General features: G+C 52.3%; 2 protein-coding genes across 2 annotated transcripts in view; both read left to right on the forward strand.

Moving 5' to 3' along the window:
• The window catches only part of AARS1 (alanyl-tRNA synthetase 1), a gene marked incomplete at its 5' end in the record, with an annotated part of 18,684 nt that extends 5,338 nt beyond the window's left edge, over positions 1-13,346 (forward strand). The window contains 15 exons of the mRNA XM_084256617.1: positions 613-758; positions 1,627-1,735; positions 1,877-2,027; positions 3,242-3,366; positions 3,800-3,944; positions 5,155-5,333; positions 5,901-6,014; positions 7,347-7,553; positions 8,387-8,571; positions 9,999-10,107; positions 10,767-10,880; positions 11,690-11,809; positions 11,942-12,028; positions 12,407-12,520; positions 13,061-13,346. Of these exons, the coding sequence (XP_084112743.1) occupies positions 613-758; positions 1,627-1,735; positions 1,877-2,027; positions 3,242-3,366; positions 3,800-3,944; positions 5,155-5,333; positions 5,901-6,014; positions 7,347-7,553; positions 8,387-8,571; positions 9,999-10,107; positions 10,767-10,880; positions 11,690-11,809; positions 11,942-12,028; positions 12,407-12,520; positions 13,061-13,246 (2,091 nt within the window). The 3' untranslated portion in view covers positions 13,247-13,346. The remainder of the gene's footprint in view (positions 1-612; positions 759-1,626; positions 1,736-1,876; positions 2,028-3,241; positions 3,367-3,799; positions 3,945-5,154; positions 5,334-5,900; positions 6,015-7,346; positions 7,554-8,386; positions 8,572-9,998; positions 10,108-10,766; positions 10,881-11,689; positions 11,810-11,941; positions 12,029-12,406; positions 12,521-13,060) is intronic.
• Positions 13,347-15,206: 1,860 nt separating this feature from the next.
• EXOSC6 (exosome component 6) lies at positions 15,207-16,025 on the forward strand (the record flags this gene model as incomplete). Its single annotated transcript, XM_084256644.1, has 1 exon — positions 15,207-16,025. The coding sequence occupies one exon, from the start codon at positions 15,207-15,209 to the stop codon at positions 16,023-16,025; it is 819 nt and encodes a 272-aa protein (XP_084112770.1).
• Positions 16,026-20,782: the final 4,757 nt, after the last annotated feature.

Raw genomic sequence — 20,782 nt, forward strand, 5'->3', positions numbered from 1 at the left:
AGCAAATGTTACAAACTTCTGTGGAGGTTTTCAGCTGGCATCTTAGCAGTGCTGTCAAAGATAATGAAGCCAAATGCTTGCCAGCTGAGACCCCTGTAACCATCTGCCAACTTCATTGTTAATAATACAAGTCTCTGGCCTCCCTTGTGGTATAGGAGTTAAGTCTCAGCAGTATCATGCTATCACCACTGCAGCCTGAGCTCAGTCCTCAGCCAGGGAGCTGACCCACATGGCGCAGCAGACCTCTCCTGTCTCTCCCACTGCCCCTGTTAGCAGTGTATTGCAGTAGATCTACCTGTTCTGTTCCCCACTCTGTTCCTAGTAAATCCTCTCACCCCCCGCCACCCCGCACCTCAGGCCTGCACCCCAGTTCTTTTATGCAAAATAAATCTTAAAAAAAAAATAATAACTCAAGACTCCAGGCACAAGGCACTGAGACTTGTTGAATGCAAGGTTCTGGCTGGAGGCTCTTTACTTCCATTACTGACACCTTTCCTGGGGTTATAGAATCTTGCAAAGGGCCATCTTTTCATCTAATAACTCCTCAGACCTCTCAGAGGCAACATCAAAGGGCTGTTTCCTAATGAGCTGCCTCCTGGTTTTTATTTGCAGGGCACTGGTGCCCGGCCATACACTGGGAAAGTTGGTGCTGATGATGCCGATGGGATTGATATGGCCTACCGGGTGCTGGCAGACCACGCCCGGACCATCACTGTGGCACTGGCTGACGGCGGTCGACCTGACAATACAGGGCGGGGGTAAGTATGCCACACGTGGGGTAGAACTAGGACTAACACTGAGTTTTATGACTCTTCATGGAACGTTAAGCCATGCTTTTTTCCCCCCTCTTCTAGGTAGCTGGAGAGAGCCCTTTGTTTTCTAGGGAGTTTTAGTTCACAATAAAGAGTTGCTCCTATACTAAGCCTTTGCTGCTAGGTACAGGATGATGAGTATTATATTTAAGGTTACCTAATAGGATATTGGTAGGCATGGGCTTAGGGATGGGTATTTTTTATTTTTTTAATTTATGCATACAAGAACTAGGGTACAACCAGAGGTGTCAGGGGTGAGAGGATTCACCAGAGACAGAGTGGGGAGCAGAAAAGGCAGATTAACTGGAATACACTGCTGAGGGAAGTAGCAGGAGAGTCAGGAGAGGTCTGCTGTGCCATGTGGGTAGCTCCCTGGCCGGCCGGGAATCAAATTCGTGCAGCAGTGGCTGCAGGTAGCTTCAGAGTGCTGCATCTTAACCCCTTACACCACCAGGGAGGCCCCTAGGGGTGGGTATTGACTGGTCCCAGACAGCTTCATTATTGCAGGCAGAACCTAGAAATGAGGGCATTAAGCCTGCCATCTGGCCTGTACTACTACTCTCCCTCTTTGGGTCAGCAGAACGTGGTAGGAAAAGAAACCAGGGTTATTCCAAGTCACCCTTGAGTTGTATTTGTGGGTATGTTACTGAGTTTTAATGACTTTGGGGAATGTAGACTTAGGGTAAAAGAGCATCTCTGAATGAAAAAGACAAAAAGTTGGTCATGGTATTTTGACTAGAATTCCAAAGGACTCAGTCCAAAGTGCTTGGCTGGGAATATTGTCTAGCAGGGGACTGAGTTCTGCCTTTTACAGGTATGTGTTGCGACGGATTCTCCGCCGGGCTGTTCGATACTCTCATGAGAAACTCAATGCCAACAGGGGTTTCTTTGCTACGTTAGTAGATGTTGTTGTCCAGTCTCTGGTAGGTGTATATTTCCCTGTTTGCCTTTTCTGTACTAAAGTGCATACCTTGGCATGGTAGGGTGGGAGACAGCATACTGCTCTTGACAACTTTAGAGGTATTCCTGGCCTCATCGGGCCCCATCTGTTTTTCCTTTCTCAGGGAGATGCATTTCCTGAGCTAAAGAAGGACCCAGATATGGTGAAGGACATCATTAATGAAGAAGAAGTGCAGTTTCTCAAAACTCTCAGCAGAGGGCGTCGCATCCTAGACAGGAAAATTCAGAGCCTGGGAGACAGCAAGACCATTCCTGGTAAGGATGGGTATATCTTTCTCCATTGAGGCTGTTTCTTCTTTATGGAAGGGGCAAACTCTTGTTCACAAGCTTGCATTGGGACGCCCACATTTCCAGAGGCCAAGTGTAACTTGGTTAAACTGCTTTTGGTGTAAAATGGGGCTTATAGTAAAATTATGAAAGCAATACATTATTGTGGTAATGTATTCAAACAATACAGAAGTAAAAAGTGAGCATTTTCTTTCCTAAATTTGTTTCTCAAGGTAACAACTCTTTAAAGTTCAGTGTATTCAGGACCTTTTCTCTCACTGCACACACTCATGTTTTCAAGAAAAAATGGGAACATATAGTATATACTCTTTTTTGCAACTATTTGTTACTAGATAAGATTAATAATTATAATAATTTTTTTTAAAGATTTATTTATTTTATATAAGAACAGGGGTACAGGCCAGATGCGCAGGAGGGTGAGAGAATTCACCAGAGACAGAGCTGAAACAGAACAGGCAGACTGACGAAATACACTGCTAAGGGAAGCAGCGGACACGACAGGAGAGGTCTGCCGCGCCATGTGGGACCCTTGCTGGTTGGCAGGGCTCGAACCAGTGCTGCAGAGGCTGTGGACAGCTCCATAGCGTGGCGCTCAACCGCCTGCGCCACCAGGGGAGGCCCTATTTTTACTTTTTATTGAAGTGTGATGTCCAAGGGGAAGCCTGATGAATTTTCACAAAATAAATGCACTATGTTTAGATAAAGAAACAGAACTTGGGGCCTCTCTGGTGGCACAGGTGGTTGAGCACAGTACTGTGACGCTGTTAGCAGCGTCTGCAGTGCAGGTTCGATCCTCACTGGCCATGGAGCAACTCACATGGCACAGCAGACCTCTCCTGTCTCACCTGCTGCTCCCCTCAGCAGTGTATTTCGGTCATTCTGCCTGTTCTGTTCCCCACTCTGTCTCTGGTGAATCCTCTTACCCTCCCGCACATCTGGCCTGTACCTTGGTTCTTGTATAAATACAATCTTAAAAAAAAGAAAGAAAGAAAAGAAACAAAACTTTACCAGGAGACCTGTGCTTCTTCCAAGTCAATTCTGATGGGTTTTCTGTCAAGCTCACAGAACCTGTGCTCACTTGCCTTGTTTCTGACCCCTCTGTCATTGCCAGTGTCCTCCTGGGAAGGGATTGAAAAGAAGGGGTCTGTGTTTTTCTGACACAATTCCTTTGTGCTGTGTAGGGGACACTGCCTGGCTTCTTTATGACACCTATGGGTTTCCAGTGGATCTCACTGGACTGATTGCTGAAGAGAAGGGCCTGGTGGTAGATATGGATGGCTTTGAAGAGGAGAGGAAACTGGCTCAGGTAAGGAATTTGGGGAGCGAACAAGAAACCCAACATCAAGTAAGGCAGGACTTTGCTGCAAAGCAAGCGAGAGTTTCCATCCATTAAAATCTTGGAAATTCTGTTTTTTCCCTAGGGGAGCAGGTCTTAACTTCAGGTGATTTAGTCCCTGGATATTGCCATTATTTGGTAATAATGTCTGATGATATTTTTGATTTTTATAATTAGAATGCTAGTAGCATCCAGTGGGTAGAGGTCAGGAATACTACCCAGCATCCTGCAATGGACCCGGCAGCTTCCCATAACCAAGAATTACCTTATCCCAAATTTCAATGATCCTAAGATTGAAAAACCCTGTTCTAGAGCTCCGTATCAGGCATAGTTTAGCAATTTTGAGTCCTTCAGAGTTTTTTCCTGCATTAAGGTAACTTATGCTTATTTCTCTTACTTGCAGCTCAAATCTCAGGGCAAGGGAGCTGGTGGTGAAGACCACATTATGCTGGACATTTATGCTATTGAAGAGCTCCGGGAAAGGGGTCTGGAGGCAACAGATGATTCCCCAAAGTACAGTTACCATTCGGACTCCAGTGGTAGCTATGGTGTGTTACTGTGCTCATCTGGGGGACTTTCTAGATGAGACTAAAGGTTAAGGATCCACGGTGATCTCTTTTTAGTGCTGTAGAATCATCATGTGTAATTTTGTATTCATGACTCTTGGAGATCTTTATTTTGGAATAATTATAGATTCACAGGAAGTTATTAAATTTATAGAGATATTCCTTGTACACTTCTCCCAATTTCCCTTAATTGTAAATGTAATATCTTAGTGAAACCAGAATTGAAACTGACACAGTTCACATTAGCTTTGGATTTTATATCAGGGTAATAGCATTCTAAAAGCTAAGAAGAAACAGAAGATTTGCCTGTTCTGCTCCCCACTCTGTCTCTGGTGAATTTTCTCATCCCCTGCATCTCTGGTCTATACCCCAGTTCTTATATGCATAAATGAATTAAAAAAAAAAAAACTTAAGGAAAAAAAAAAAGAAGAAACAAAAGAAAGAAATAAGCAGTGCATGTCTCTGCTTTTTGCTCCACCAGAGATACCTAAATCTATCCAAGCAATTCCACATTCTTTGTGAATTGACCTTGGAGTAGGGAATTTATTATTATTCTTAAAGATTTAAAATCAAGGGCCTCCCTGGTGGCGCAGCGGTTGAGCGCTGGGTTGCGAAGCTGCCCGCAGCCTCTGCAGCACCGGTTCGATCCCCGGCTGCTCCCCAGCCACCGGAGGAGGGTCCCACATGGCGTGCAGACCTCTCCTGCCGCCCGCTGCTCCCCTCAGCAGTGTACTTCGGTCCTTCTGCCTGCTCTGCTCCCCGCTCTGGCTCTGGTGAATTCTCTCACCCTCCCACGCTTCCGACTGTACCCAGTGCTTATATAAATAAATAAAAATAAATTAAAAAAAAACTTTATAAAAAAAAAGATTTATAATCAAATTCACCAAGTTGCTGCTAAGTGGCTCAGAGGCGACCAACTATTAGGGTGACCCAGTTTTCCCAGTACTGCCCCATTTTAACACTGAAATTTCTGCATCCTGGGAAACTCCTCAATCCCATACAAATCAGGTCAGTTGACCAGCCCACTGAATATTGCATTCTTTGGTGGAAAGCCAGCACGCTGTGCCCTTTCATAGAATCTCATAGGTTCACTCCAATTAGGACCTAAGGAGAATTTGAGAAGTAGAATCCAGCAAAAGCCAATTAAGAATGTGTGAAGTCATTTACCTTGTGTTTTCCCTCTTCTGCACAGCATTTGAGAGCACAGTGGCTACAGTGATGGCTCTGCGCAGGGATAAAATGTTTGTGGAAGAAGTGTCCACGGGCCAGGAGTGTGGAGTGCTGCTGGACAAGACCTGTTTCTATGCAGAGCAAGGAGGACAGATCTACGATGAAGGCTACCTGGTGAAACTCGACGACAGCAGTGAAGATGTGAGCCCACACTTCTTCTTTGGTAGCTGGGGAGAAGGTCTGACAAAGGGCCGGGCCCTTTGATTCTTCCGCACTCTGGACTTTGGGGGGCAGACACACTGACACTGGTCACTGTTTCTGCAGCTGAGGGAGCTACTGCTTATACCATGTTGCTAGCACAGACATTAGGTCTCCTGGGCAGGATTCTTGCTGCCAGGCTGCATAGGCTGATCCTGGGTTCCTCCAGGCTTCCTTATAAATAAGGAGCGGTAGTCCTCTGAAGGGCAAACAATTGAGGTACCTTAAAATGGGTTCAGATTCTCTAAGATGCTCTTTTATGGGATAAGTGTGTATGTGTCAGTGATATACATCTATATAATGGTGCATACACATATAACTATGTAATATATATAAAATGGTGCTAATGCTACATGTAAATATACATACAGTCTTACAGAATGTATGTAATATATGTAATCTTAGAGAATATGCATTTACATGTGCTAAGAGTTTATGTGGCTAAATTTATTTACATACATATACCTGGAACTTGCTTATTGACTGACTGGTGTCCTCGACTGCTCTCAGAAAACAGAGTTCACAGTGAAGAACGCTCAGGTGCGAGGAGGGTACGTGCTGCACATAGGAACAGTCTATGGTGTCCTGAAAGTAGGGGATCAGGTCCGGCTTTTTATCGATGAGGTGAGTTGCATTATGCGGGTTAAGAATCAGTCTGATAAGTCATCACCTCCTTTTTTTGTAAATTTCCACTCTTAATTGACACATAAAATTGTTAAATATTTAAAATGTACATTATGGTGATTTGTTATATGTGTACCTTGTGAAGGGAATGCACTTCCTCCTTTGGCTTCATCATTATTGTCATTCCTAAGTGAAATTGTAGGTAGATTTATTTTTAAGATTTATTTATTTATGCATATAAGAACTAGGGTGTAGGCCAGAGATGTGGGGGGAAGGAGCGAGAGGATTCATCAGAGACAGAGTCGGGAACAGAACAGGCGAATCTACTGAAATACACTGCTGAGGGGAGTAGTGGGCAAGACAGGAGAGGTCTGCTGCACCATGTGGTTAGCTCCTGGCTGGGGATCGAACTCGAGTTGCAGAGGCTGCGTTTGCTTCATGGTGCTGTGTTTAACCCCTTGTGCCACCAAGGAGGCCCTAAAAATTTGATTTTAGATCTTCCACCACTAATATGTCCCAATAACCTCATTGAATTTATTAATGTATTTATTAGGGGCCTTCCCTGTGGCTCAGTGGTTGCGCTCAGTGCTGTGAATCTGTCCGTAGCCTCTGCAGTGCGGGTTCAATCCCAGCGGGCCAGGGAGATTCCCACACGGCGTGGCAGACCTCTCCTGTCTTGCCTGCTGCTCCCCTCACCAGTGTATTTCGGTCGTCTGCCTGTACTGCTCCCCACTCTGTCTCTGGTAAATCCTCTCACCCTCCTTCGTCTCTGGCATGTGCCCCAGCTCTTGTATAAAAATAATAAATAAACCTTTAAAAAAAAATTAAACCTAACCTAGTGAACATCACAGCTTAACCAAGCCCACCTTAAATGTGCTTAAAACACTTTGACCTACAGTGGGACAAAATCATCTCATACAAGCCTGTTTTATTATAAAGTGTTGACTATCTCAAGTAATTTATTGAAAACTTTTGAAAGTGAAACACAGACTTGATGAAATGCAAAACATATCAAACAAACCCTAGCAACACAGTCCACTGCAGAATATTGCTTGTCTGCCCTCGTGACCTGGTGGCCGGCTGGGAGCTGTAGCTCACTGCCCTGCCCACGTCGCAGGAGAGGAGCATACCTCACTTTGCCAGCCCAGGAAAAGATCAGAACTTGCAATATAGTTTCTATTGAATTTGTATTTCTTTCACTGTCATAAAGTCAAGTTAAACCATCATACGTTGGGGACTGTGTCCTTGGGAAGAAGGGGATCCTAGGGGTGGGTACTGGGAGCAGCCAGCAGCCTAGTAGACCTCCCCAGCAGCCTGTTCTGCCCTTTACAGCCCCGGCGGAGACCTGTCATGAGCAACCACACCGCTACCCACATTCTCAACTTTGCCCTACGCTCCGTGCTTGGGGAAGCTGACCAGAGAGGTTCCCTGGTTGCTCCTGACCGCCTTCGGTTTGACTTTACTGCCAAAGGAGCCATGTCCACCCAACAGATCAAGAACGCTGAGGAGATTGCTAATGAGATGATTGAGGCAGCCAAGGTAGGTTGGATTATGTTGAAGCTCTTGGCTCATGAACCCCAGCTCCTTCCTGCACCATCACCTTCTATCCACGGAGCCTCACCAGGCCAGGCTCTCTGACCCCACTGCACTATATTCTGTCCTGTTCACAGATTTGCTTAAGACAGTGACTCTCAGAGCAATGAGTAAGGGGCAGCGGGAGGGGTTGGTGGAGGGGTCCCGGGGCCTCTTGGGAAATAGAAAGTGGGATCATCTTTGCTCCATCTCCTCTTCAGGACTCCCGGAGCGCTTCTTGTTAGGTCTTTTTTTTTTTTTTTTTTTTTTTAACTTGGTAATTATACTTTATTTTTATTTTCATTTTTTTTTTAAAGATTTATTTATTTATTTATGCAAGCACTGGGTACAGTCAGAAGCGCGGGAGGGTGAGAGGATTCACCAGAGCCAGAGCAGGGAGCAGAGCAGGCAGAAGGACCGAAGTACACTGCTGAGGGGAGCAGTGGGCGGCAGGAGAGGTCTGCGCGCCATGTGGGCTCCTCCTCCAGTGGCCGGGGAGCAGCCGGGGATTGAACCGGTGCTGCCTCTGCCCGCAGAGGCTGCGGGCAGCTTCACAACCCAGCGCTCAACTGCTGCGCCACCGGGGAGGCCCTTGTTAGGTCTTTTTTACACGTAGCACATCCACATAAGGTTTGGTTCACAGTTTAACAAAATAATTGGAAATTTATATTTTGATCCCCCTGACCTTACTGCTTTCTTTGAAGAGGCTCAGTGTATCAGAGGCAGAGCCAGGATTAGAAATTCAGAGTCCTACTGTACCCAGAGATCTTGTCCAACTTTATTCTTTCTTCCTGTGGCAGCCTGTCTACACCCAGGACTGTGCCCTGGCAGCAGCTAAAGCCATCCAGGGCCTGCGGGCTGTGTTCGATGAGACCTATCCTGACCCTGTGCGCGTCGTCTCCATTGGGGTGCCTGTATCCACTCTGTTGGATGACCCCTCTAGTCCTGCTGGCTCTCTTACTTCTGTTGAGTTCTGTGGAGGAACGTGAGTACCTCAGGGAGAAGTAGATGGAGTCACTTGAGGGTGTGGATAATAGGTTAGACTATTGGTTTTTTTTTTCTTTTTTTAAAAAAGTATTTATACATACAAGAACTGGGGTACAGGCCAGAAGTGTCGGGGTGAGAGGTTTCCCTAGAGAAAGAGTGGGGAACAGAACAGGCAGATTGACAAATACTGCTGAGGGAAGCAGCGGGCGGTACAGGAGAGGTCTGCTGTGCCATGTGGGTTTCTCCCTGGCTGGCCGGGGATCGAACTCCTGCTGCAGTGGCTGGCGACAGCTTGATAACACTGTCTTTAAACCCTGCACTACCAGGGAGACCCGTCACTTGGGGTCTTTTGGGGTATTGTCATGGTGGCTTGGGAAATTCCTGCTTCCAAGAGAAGTGTGGTGAAAAGAACATTCTTCAGGCTGTGGTAGAGCCATCTGTAACCTCCCAGTAACCTGGGTACCAGTGAGGGAGGAACTAGATGGATCATGTTCTAGGCCTTCCTCTCCCCAGCTGAATCAGGCCTTCAAATGGGTCCCACTTATGCCTTAATATCCCTTTACCTGACACTTTAGAGCATAGGAAATAGCTTTTAAAGACTTTATATCGGGCCTCCCCAGTGGTGCAGCGGTTGAGCGCTGGGTTGCGAGGCTGCCCGCAGCCTCTGCGGCGCCGGTTCAATCCCCGGCTGCTCCCTGGCCACCGGAGGAGGGTCCCACATGGCGCGCAGACCTCTCCTGCCGCCCGCTGCTCCCCTCAGCAGTGTACTTCGGTCCTTCTGCCTGCTCTGCTCCCCGCTCTGGCTCTGGTGAATTCTCTCGCCCTCCCGCACTTCTGACTGTACCCAGTGCTTGTATAAATAAATAAATAAATCTTTTAAAAAAAAAAAAAAAGACTTTATATCACTCTCACAGAGAGTTGTGAGCACTAGCAAGCATTTGAGGGTCTCTGAGCAACTGCTGAATAAGCCCTATTTGTTTAAGGGGTTGTGGTTAAGATTTTAAAGGTAATTCTTCAAATTCTCCTTTGGTGAGTGAGATAGAATATAACTTATGTTCCACCAGAGAGGACCAAAAAGTGAACAAATGTAGAGCCCACCAGGAGTATTTTATTGGGTATCAGGGATTACAAATCATTGTATTAGCTCTCACTGGATTTTCACAGCAGCCCTATGATGGAGAATTCTCCCCATTTTATGCTTGAGAAAATCAGGGCTCAGAAAAGGGGGGTTATTCAGTGTCAGCAGGCTCTCAGCTCCAGCCAGACCTTCTCCCTCTTCCCCCTTCTTGGCCAGACCTGTGTTCTAAAATTCCCTACAACATGAAGGACCTTTTCTCACTGTCCCTTGAGGAAGCTTTTCTGGGAGCCACTACCTCATGGGCTCCTGGGCACCATGTCACAAGGGACTGTATATTCCACTCTCAGGCACCTGCAGAATTCTAGTCACGCAGGAGCTTTCGTGATTGTGAGCGAAGAAGCGATTGCCAAGGGCATCCGGAGGATTGTTGCTGTCACGGGGGCCGAAGCCCAGAAGGTGAGTAGATCAGGCCATTTTGGGGCTTATTCAAACCTGGCAGGAGGAGCCCTGTTTATGAACCTGTAATGCAGATAGTGGGGGCAGCTGTAGTCAGAAGTGGAGCACAGATGGTGCTGCCCTACAGTGCCCTCCAGGCTGCCCACTTGGGAGAAGAAACTGCACTGCCACACAGTACTTCCTTAGCTCTCTTATGTTTAATCTTTAAAGCTCTGTGTAGGTTCTGCTGCCTGCTTGGTAACATACCCATGTCTCAGAGTGTAGCCTGTAATTTTGCTGTGGCTTCTAGGGCCCCTTACGTTCCCCATCTGCCTAGGGTGTGTGCTTAACTTGAGGTGTGTGGACAGTTGCTCTGGAGCTGGGGACTGGAGCCAGTGTGTGTAGAAGACTGAGGGGTGACCATTTCCTGGGGTGAGAAGGGCTCCTAGCTCAGGCTCTTGGTGGGTTCGTGTAGCCTTTGCTGGCCAGGCGTGTGGGGAAGGCACTCCTTTCTTGGACATGAGGCTACAAACACCAGCTCCCTGAAGAAAGCTTCCAGTGTCCTGGGGTGTGTTGTTCTATAACTTGCCTTCAGTATTCATCACAGTTGTTTACAGACAGAACCCTGAAGCTCAAAGTTACTTCACCTGGAGTCTACACCTCTGATTTCCTTCTCTTAGGCCCTCAGGAAAGCAGAGAGCTTGAAGAAATCTCTCTCTGTCATGGAGACCAAAGTGAAGGCCCAGACTGCGCCTAACAAGGACATGCAGAGGGAGATCGCTGACCTTGGTGAGGTAGGGACAGCGACCTCCTCCTTCAGCACCAGGCCCTAGGCCTCATGGATTGGACACCTTAGCCCTGAAGAACTGGGGCCTGGTTCTTAGTGGCCTTTGGATTGACTTCTGTTCTGCAGCCTTACAAAGGGGATGCCAGAGATCCTGGCCTATGTACCCTGGGACCATTGTGCCTGCCGATGGCAGGAGAACCCATTCTAAGCACAAGTGGGTGCTAGTCTGGAGGGAGTTAAGAGAGGTGCTGTAGGTACCCATTATTTCTGAGCTCCCTGGTGTGTGTTAGTATTTGGGAGCTTTCCATAAGCCCCCAGGCTGTGTTCACTGCCTGGAAAGGGGCCTCAGATAAAGGAGGCCCATTTTCCCTCTAGCCCCACTCCTTACAACTATTTTTTTTTAAAGATTTATTTATTCATGCATACAAGAGCTGGAGTACAGGCCAGAGATTGGGGGGGGGGGGGTGTGTGTGAGAGGATTCACCAGAGATGGAGTGGGGAACAGAACAGGCAGATTGACTGAAATACACTGCTGAGGGGAGCAGCGGGGAGTCAGGAGAGAGCTGCTGCGCCATGTGGATTGCTCCCTGGCCGGCCAGGGACTGAACTCGCGCTGCAGAGGCTCCAGATTGCCTCATACTGTGGTGCCCAACCCCTTGTGCCACCAGGGAGGCCCATTACAACTATTACAGTTGCTTGTAAAGTGACCTGTCTCAGGTGGATACCTCTTTGAAGCCAGAAAGGTGGGGTGAGCAGGAGCCTCACACCCTGGCTCCTGTGCTCCAGACCCAAATGGTCTCGTATTTCTGGCCCCAGGCTCTGGCCACAGCAGTCATCCCCCAGTGGCAGAAGGATGAATTCCGGGAAAATCTCAAATCCCTGAAGAAGATCATGGATGACCTAGACCGGGCTAGCAAAGCTGATGTCCAGAAGCGCGTGAGTCCTGGCGGTGCTGGCGGCCGGAAGGGAGCCAAGAGAATTTACCCAGTAAGGGCTGCACAGACTGCTGTCTGGAGTTGGAGGCTGGCCTTTGACCCGAATTCTCTCTTCTGGACTTCTTCCTTGCAGGTGTTGGAGAAGACAAAGCAGCTCATTGACAGCAACCCCAACCAGCCCCTGGTCATCCTGGAGATGGAGAGCGGCGCCTCTGCCAAGGCAATCTTGGGGCTGGGGCTCCACATGCTGCTCTGTGCCTGTTCCTTGCTTGTGTCCCTGAGGGCAGGCCCTTAGGGTCTCATCAGCCCTCCAGATGCTGGATTGTGAGCTTTGTGGCTCTTAGAAGAGTGGTTGCTCAGGGTCCACTCTGTGATTGAGTTTAGCCTGAGCCATGTGGAGAGATGTGGGGGGTGGAGAGTTAAGATGCCTGGAGGTAAAAGGCAAATGTCAGAGCTGTAGTGTGAGTAAGGCTCTGTGCTTGCTTTCTCTGCTTTTAGTTGGGGTTGGGGGACACTGAGCTCCACAAACTTTCTGCACTTGGCGAGCACATTGTACCCTTCCCCAGAGCCCATGCCTGATACCAGGTTTTCTTCACAGGCCCTGAATGAAGCCTTGAAGCTCTTCAAGACACACTCCCCTCAGACGTCCGCCATGCTCTTCACAGTTGATAACGAGGCTGGCAAGATCACATGCTTGTGTCAGGTTCCCCAGGTCAGAATGCCCGCAGCCTGGCTCCATACCTGCAGCCGTGAGCGTGTGGACAGTGGTGTTTGGCTTTCCTGAGGGATCTCGGGAGTTTTTTTTGTTTGTTTGTTTGTTTTTTGTGTGGGAACCTCGCCGGCGGCCGGGGCACAAACCGGCGCTGCAGAGGCTGCGGGCAGCCTCGCAGCTCAGCGCTCAACCTCTGCGCCACCAGGGGAGGACCAAGGGATCTTGGTTCTTAACACTTGTTTGCCACAACTCGCGTTTGTGCAACCCTAAGAGAAGTGGCCATATTCTGTCCACCTGCCAGCCACCTCCTTCACCCATACCTCAGGCCCTCTCCTTGATGGGTATGTTTAACTGTGCTGGCAGATACCAGGCTTTGCTACTTGGTCTGTCTTATCCTGGTTGTGATGCCAGCTGTAGGATCTGTCTCAGCCTCTGTCAGCATCTTTCAGGGCAGAAGTGGGTGTCCTTTTTCCCCCTCTCCTCACCTTCTCTCCATTCTACCTTCTGTCTTGACTCCTATTTTCCCTTCCTGTCTTCCAGAATGCAGCCAATCGGGGCCTGAAAGCCAGTGAGTGGGTGCAGCAGGTGTCAGGCCTGATGGATGGCAAAGGTGGCGGCAAAGACATATCCGCTCAAGCCACTGGCAAGAATGTGGGCTGCCTGCAGGAGGCACTGCAGCTAGCCACTTCTTTTGCAGAGCTCCACCTGGGAGATGTGAAGAACTGAGGAAGGGGTGGCTTCCACTGGGAAGCATCTCCCTTTCCCCCAGATGCCCCCATTCAGTCAGGAGCTCTCCATCTGCCACAAGGACATTTGAATCCTGGGATCTTTAAATTGCCCCACCTCTCTTCCTAACCCAGCAGTACAGGACTTCACCCAGGAGCTGGCCTGTGACTCAGTATCCACATTACATTTCTGCGGAGCCCTCATGTCAGCAACTTTCTAAAACCACTACCCCAAGAGTGCTATTTATAACATGCTCATGTCTATAGATAAGTGTTCTCTGTAGACGCAAGGCTGTGGATCTATAGGGAGGATCATTGTTGCTGCGGAGAATAAAAGGACCATGTGCAATACTTGATGATGCTGTGTGATCTCAAACTCCCCGCTATTGGGTGCCCCCTGTTGACAGTCCACAGCTCCCAGTGTCTGCAGAATAAGTGCTGTGGTTCTCACCGGTTTCTGGCTTGTGGTCCTCACCAAGCCCAAACCCATCCCCACCTCACCACCCCCAGCCTTGGGAATAGCCCCTGGGGTTGCCTGAAGACATTTGTGGAGGTCGCCTATAGAAGAGTGTTGTGAGCTGGGGAGACAGCCATTCGGTAAAAGATGATCAAAGAAAGGGTCTCCCTGGTGGTACAAGGGTTTAAGTCTCAGCACTGTGAAACTTATAAGCAGCTACTGCAGCATGAGTTTGGTTCCCAACCAGGGAGGTGACTCTCATGGCACAGCAAACCTGTCTCTCCACTGCTCCTATCAGCAGTGTATTTCAGTCAGTCTGCCTTTTCTGCTCACCCCCGCACCTACACCCCAGCTCTTGTATTCATAAGTTAATAAAATAAATCTTAAAAAAAGATCATCAGGGCCTCCCTGGTGGCCAAGGGGTTAAGCACTGCACTATGAAGCAATCCGAAGCTTCTGCAGCACAAGTTTGATCCCCCAGCTGGCCAGGGAGCAACCCACATGGCACAGCAGACCTCTCCTAACTCGCCCACTGCTCCCCTCAGCAGTGTATTCCAGTCAATCTGCCTGTTCTGCTCCCCCTCTGTCTGGTGAATCCTCTCACCCCCGCATTTCTGGCCTGTACCCCAGCTCTTGTATGCATAAATAAATAAATCTTTAAAAAAAAAGATCATCAAAAAAGATCCATGGGGTTTATGGAAGCAGAGAGGAGCTTCCTTCCTGGAGCCTCTCCTACGAGAACCTCTAGTTTTTAGAGGTTCTTGTGTCCCTTTGAGTAGAGGCATTTTTCCTGGTGCAGGAGGCATTTAGGGTGCATCAGTTGTCCCTTCCCCTCCCACTGACTTCCTCATTCTGTCATCTTTGACCTAGAGATGGACAGCTGAGATGGAGACCCTGTCCTGGCCCTGAATCTAGAAACAGTGCCTAGGAGGTCAGGGGCACCACTCGCCTGTGCTGGCTCTGCCGGGTATCATGTCGTCTGTACCCCAGGCTGGCCCTATGGTCACTCACCCCAGACAAGCAGAGGTCACTGTGGTCCTGGCTTCAACAGGCGTGTGCCAGGGACCCAAAGGACACAATCCAGTGTGAGAGGGACAGTTCCATCCATTCACGAATCCAACAAGCCTTGGTGTCAGCCAGGTCCCCCAAGAGGATGAGTGAACAAGGCCCAAAATCAGCCCCTGTTCTGCAAAAGCGTTGGGGACAGTGTGAGCGCAAAGTGCAGCCTTCACAACCGAAAGGAAGATGCGCCTTGGCATCACCCTGGCCCGGGAAGCCAGAGGTCAGGCTGACCCGCGCAGGTGCCGCTTCTGCGGGCCCGTGGGATCCCATCGGCCCGCGGACAGGGCGCCGCCCGCCGTTCTCCCTCCGCGGCGGCAGGGGGCGCTGGCGCGCGGCCGCCGCCCTCCCGACAGCCCCCTCCCGGCGCGAGGCTTTGAGCGGGCGGAAGCGCCGGCGGCGCAGGCCGGGCGGACGGGCGGAAGCGCCGAGCTCGGGCGCAGCCATGCCGGGCGACCACCGCCGCATCCGCGGGCCCGAGGAGTCGCAGCCGCCGCAGCTGTACGCAGCCGCCGAGGACGAGGCGCCCGCCGCCCGCGACCCGACGCGCCTGCGGCCCGTGTACGCGCGCGCGGGGCTGCTGAGCCAGGCCAAGGGCTCGGCCTACCTGGAGGCGGGGGGCACCAAGGTGCTGTGCGCCGTCTCGGGCCCGCGCCAGGCCGAGGGCAGCGAGCGCGGGGGCGGCCCGGCGGGGGCGGGCGGCGAGGCCCCCGCCGCGCTGCGCGGCCGCCTGCTCTGCGACTTCCGCCGCGCGCCCTTCTCGGGCCGGCGGCGCCGCGCACCCCCGGGCGGCGGCGAGGAGCGCGAGCTGGCGCTGGCGCTGCAGGAGGCGCTGGAGCCCGCCGTGCGCCTGGGCCGGTACCCGCGCGCGCAGCTCGAGGTGTCGGCGCTGCTGCTCGAGGACGGCGGCTCGGCCCTGGCCGCCGCGCTCACGGCCGCCGCGCTCGCCCTGGCCGACGCGGGCGTGGAGATGTACGACCTGGTGGTGGGCTGCGGCCTGAGCCGCGCGCCGGGGCCCGCGCCCACCTGGCTGCTCGACCCCACGCGGCTGGAGGAGGAGCGCGCCGCCGCCGGCCTCACCGTGGCGCTCATGCCGGTGCTCAACCAGGTGGCCGGGCTGCTGGGCAGCGGGGAGGGCGGCCCGACCGAGAGCTGGGCCGAGGCGGTGCGCCTGGGCCTCGAGGGCTGCCAGCGCCTCTACCCGGTGCTGCAGCAGTGCTTGGTGCGGGCCGCCCGCCGGAGGGGCGCCGCCGCCCCTTCCTGACCCCCGAGCCTGAGAGACTGTGGCCGCCGCCGACCCCCAGCTGCAGCCCTCTCCGAAAGGACCCGCGCCGTCGGCCTCCAGACTGCACCCAGCCGAGCGCGCAGGGCTCGCCAGAGCTTCCGCGGAAGCGCCTATGGAAGGGATGCTCTGGACAGTGTATTTAAACGAATTTTCACAGACTGTTCCATGAAGAAAGTTTTCTGCTTGAACTGGTTCCCAGCCACGACCCAGCTGGAAGAAACCTGACTCGACGTTGGAAAGAACGGCAGCTCCACTTAACTGGAAAACGGAACCTGGACTTACTGTCTTGTAGGGATGGACCCTGTGCAGGCCAGCCAGGGACTCCTGTGTAACTGCACTGCTTTTGAGAGAATGGACAGAGGGCTGTGCCTTCTCATTTTTATCTGAGTTAGAACATAACAAAAACCCCTTTTACATCTGAAAAGCCTTCTGTCGTGCTTCTTCACTGGTCCAGGAGGTAAAGAAGGTTTTGCATATTTCCACTCTGGTGTCGAGGACTTGGGGCCAGTTGGTGTAGGGAAATGTGATTTGGAGGAGAAGCAGCCTGTCAGGTACAGAGTTGCGGCCACCGCTGAGGTGTGACTGAGTGGGGAGAGTTTCATGGCTCCAGGAGGACTCTGGGGGTGTCCCCTAACCCCTGATTTAGTGCTGGGCACGACCACAGCTCAGAGTTGAGTAGCTGGAAAGGGTTTGGTTCTGGGTGAAATGCAGACCCATCCTTCCCTACCCACGTGCAGAGCAGCACAGCCAGAGGCCTCCCTGTTTGCTGGTAAGGGTGGGGGGGGGCACGCAGGTTTCATTATCTGATGCCCCTTGTCCAGACTTGGTTCCAGCGGGAGGGCAGATAAACTGCCAGGAGTGAACTGCTGGATGCTGGGAAAGCAGATGGGCCTCAGAGCAGAGCTGGCCTGACAGACCCCAAGGCTGTGTTCTTCCCTTGGTGGCTTTTGAACCCAGTGGGTTTTTGCTCAGGTATGGAGGAAGGAAGGGCAGCCCTTTCTGCACCCCAGCAGGGTGTGAGTTTCTCTAAACTTAGGTGTTTCAGGGGCCTGGGCAGCCCAAGCAGCAGAATGAGACCAGAGACCACACCAAGAACCCCTGACCAGGGAAATATACAAGTTTTATTTTCCCCCTCCTGACAATACATCTTTCCAGAGCAGATCTGATGGAAACAAGACATAACACCCCTGTTTTGTAGGGTGATGGGAAAAAGTGTACTCAGAAGGACTGTGGGACACACACCAGGCACCTTAAAGCTCAGTTTCACACTGGAAGGGGGACTGCAGGAACTTGGGTGTTTCCTGAGCACCGATGTGGCTGCAGGAAGCTGTGTGGGTGGGCTTACTCTCCACCTAGACTGAAGACTGGCAGGACCCAGGAGGGGACAAGACCAGCTGAAACAGCTGCCGGCCTGCAGGGGGCTGAGGGTGCTCTCGGAAGCCCTGTGCAGCCGCTCCTTGCACGACTGGGCCTCAGCTGCTGAGGCTGGTCAGCTGGTGCCAGCCCCCAGACCACCATCTGGAAAAGGACCTCCAGGACACTGGCCACTCTAGGGAGGCTCCCCAGCTGGTCAGGCTGAACTGTTCTACTACTTCTGTGGCCCTCTAGAAAGGTGCCTCTAGTTGCAAGGGTACTTCTGGGAGGCCTTTAGAAAAACCCCACAGGTGAGGAAGGGAGCCACTCTGGAAGATGCTGGACGCTAAGAGCCTGGAAAGGTGCCAGCTTCCTACTGGCTGTCTTGCTTCTCTGATGTGTGATTCTTCACCTGTAGGAAATACATCATCTAACATCTCCCCGTCTCCCTGAATTCCCCACCTCCTTTCTTGGCAACTTGGGCAGCTCAGTGCTACTCTAGATTTTTCCTGAGACGCAGAACCCAGAACCACCAGGTTCCAGTGCAGATGTGGCTCAGACCTGGGCAACAGTGACAGCCCTCTGGAACCCAGGTGCTGAAGGGAAGAGCTGTGTGGGTGAAGGGGAATAGGGTTCTGTACTGTCAACCCCCGGTAGCCTGGAATTGCTGAGCTGGCCTAAACAGCAGTGGGAGCAAGACTCCCTTCGGGACACCAATCTGGGAGGAGGGTATCATACGTGTATGGATATTCTCCATCCAGAAAGGCCATGTACCAATACTTCCTTGAGGAGCATGGCCCAGTGCAGACAGCCAAAGACCCTGGGCAGTAGGGGGGGCAGGAGAAGGGCAAAAATCTGACTTTTAACAGGTTTGGCAGGTGGTTTCTGGGCAAGGGGTCTGGCATGAAGCCTACTGTGACATTCCTTCGACAATGCTCAAACCCCACCCCCTTCCAGAAGGAGATGGTGTTTCAACCCAGAATGGTCCAGCTGAGCTGTTAAGCTTGGGAAGTGCCCAAGTTGTCATCTAGGCATTTCCATGGTGGAAATCATGCATCCCCCCACCCCACCAATATGGCTCCTGCACAAATCTGAGTCCCTCCCTTACCCACAGGAAAGCCACAAGGACCCAAACACTAGGAGGGTGAGAATGGGGAAGGTGCCAGGTCACTCACTGCCTTCGGGTCTGTGCTCTCCTCCCAGCTGTACACCTCTGCACAGGCCCTCTGGCCCCTGAGCTGCTTCTGGGATTCGGTGGTTCTGCATGAAGAAGCTGCACTCCCAGGAGCCCAGTTCCCGTCACTGTCCTCTGTCCCTGTGCAGTGAGAGATGGCTGGGCTTGGAGGGCCTTGCTGACTCCAGAACAGGCCCTTAATGCCCAACACTGATCAGGGGTGTCTAGGGCTTGAGGGAATAAGACAAGGTGGGCTGGGACTGCCCCGGCTCCAGATAACTATTGTAGGTGGGGGCTAGGCCAACCCAGAAGGCACGAGTGTCCTCAAGTCACTGGAACAGCCAGAGGGAGCAGGAGGAAGGGCACGCCTGTGCAGGGCAGACTGCAAACTTCCCTCAGCAGTGGGGAAGTTGAAGCCTGTTGTGAGGAGGCCCTTCAGGGGTGTCTGACCTGGAGGCTGGGCCCTCTGCCGGTCCATGCACTCCAGACTCTGCAACAGGCTGTCCACTTGGGCTTTGATCTGGCTCAGTTCCCCCATGATGGAATGCAGCTCCCTAGTCCGAACTGTTAGGATGGATCAGAGGACAGAATTGGTGATGGGTCCAGCAGGACAGATAACAGTGCTGCCAGGGCTCCCTGGCTGCAGTGAAGGCTGGGCCTCCTCACTCACACTTGATCTGCTCCGGAGGCAGGTGGCTATTCCTGGGAATCTTGTGGGGACTAAAGCTGCCCTTGACTCCCATGCTCACATGGGTCCTCCGCATCTTGACAGGCACACGGTTGATGAGTGGAGGGATCCTCTGGTATTTATACACCCTAGAGGGACAGGATAGAGGGAGTCAGGCCAACCAGCCCCACCTGTGTGCCCAAAGGAAGGCAGGGGCAGGACCTACCCACCTGTACGAGACATCGTCCCTGCGCAGCTCGTAGTCCAGATCATAGTTTTTGCTGCTGTGAAGGAGAGACATGGGGAAGAGGTCACCACTGGGGCCGGACACAGTCTAACTTGGAGAAACATTTAAGAAGTTTTTCCTTAGAATCCTGGGATTCTCCACCATAAGAGACCATAGGCCTTGCTCAAGGTCACCTTGTGAGACCACAGCAAACCAGCTTCCCTCTGGCTGGCTTCTGAGAAGGGGCACCTTCCAGATGGCTTCAGGTGGCAAGCAGGCCTGCCAGAGTGCCCCCCTCCCACGCCCCACCCTCTTTCATGTTCTGGGTTTTAGACTGGCAAAGGATGAAAGGGAGGAGTTAAGTCAGTGCCCAAAGCCCTGGTGGGGGTGTGAGAGCTTTTAATCCTTGTGTGGGAATTGCCAGGATATCGTGCTTAGCACTGGCAGGGGCAGCCAGGCAGGATTAGAGCAGTGACCGGGCCACCTCCCCCTTTGCTCCAGGCTCCAGGAGAAAGGACTGGGGACCTTTATGCACCTTCTCCTGTGCCAGGTGCATTCCAGGGAACAGGTTCCCAGGAGGGTTGGGGGAATCAGTTCAGAGAGACAACTGGGTCCTGGCCTGGGCAGGAAGGCCGTGTGGACACAGCTGCAGGAGCTTCAGGTCACCCGGGGGTGGGCCCGTGTTGAGTAGAGGGGGGCAGCAGTGAGCGTGCTGGGCGCAGTGATGTTTCTTGAATCCACCTTTTTGGTGCTGTGTACCCACGCCCCCAGCTCAGGCCCAGCCCCCAAGGACCAAGGCCCACGCGGGCCACTGGGGCTGAATGGAGAAAGTTTGGGGGCCCCTTCACCCTTCAGGGTCCCGGGGGCGCCCCTACACCTGCTTTCTGACTCCAGGAAGTATATACAGGCGGCCAGGAACCCGCAGGGGTGGGTCCTTGGGGCAAGGAAAACGCTCCAGTGGAGCGGGGAGAGGACCGGCCCCCGCCTCCCGGCGCTGTGGGGTCGGGGTTCCCCGTGTGGTGCGTGAAACAGGCAGCCCCCCTCGCCCCTCCCCACGGCCGGGAGCGACCGAGCCGGGAGGGCTGGGGGGTGGGCCGAGCTGAAGGTGACGAATCTCAAATGAGCACGAGCGCGTATTGAGGTCCCCTCGGGCTGACCAGACCCCCTTCCTCTTCCCAACTCTCCGTCCCATCCCGTCCTATTGGATGGAGATTTTCGGGGGGGACTAGTCGGGGCGCGAGAGCCGGAGCCGCCCTCCTGGGCCGCGCGGAGGACCCACGGCCCGTCGCGCATTGGTGGTTCAGTGGTAGAATTCT

This window comes from Talpa europaea, assembly GCF_964194135.1.
Source record: "Talpa europaea genome assembly, chromosome: 16".
Classification (NCBI taxonomy): Eukaryota; Metazoa; Chordata; class Mammalia; order Eulipotyphla; family Talpidae; genus Talpa; species Talpa europaea.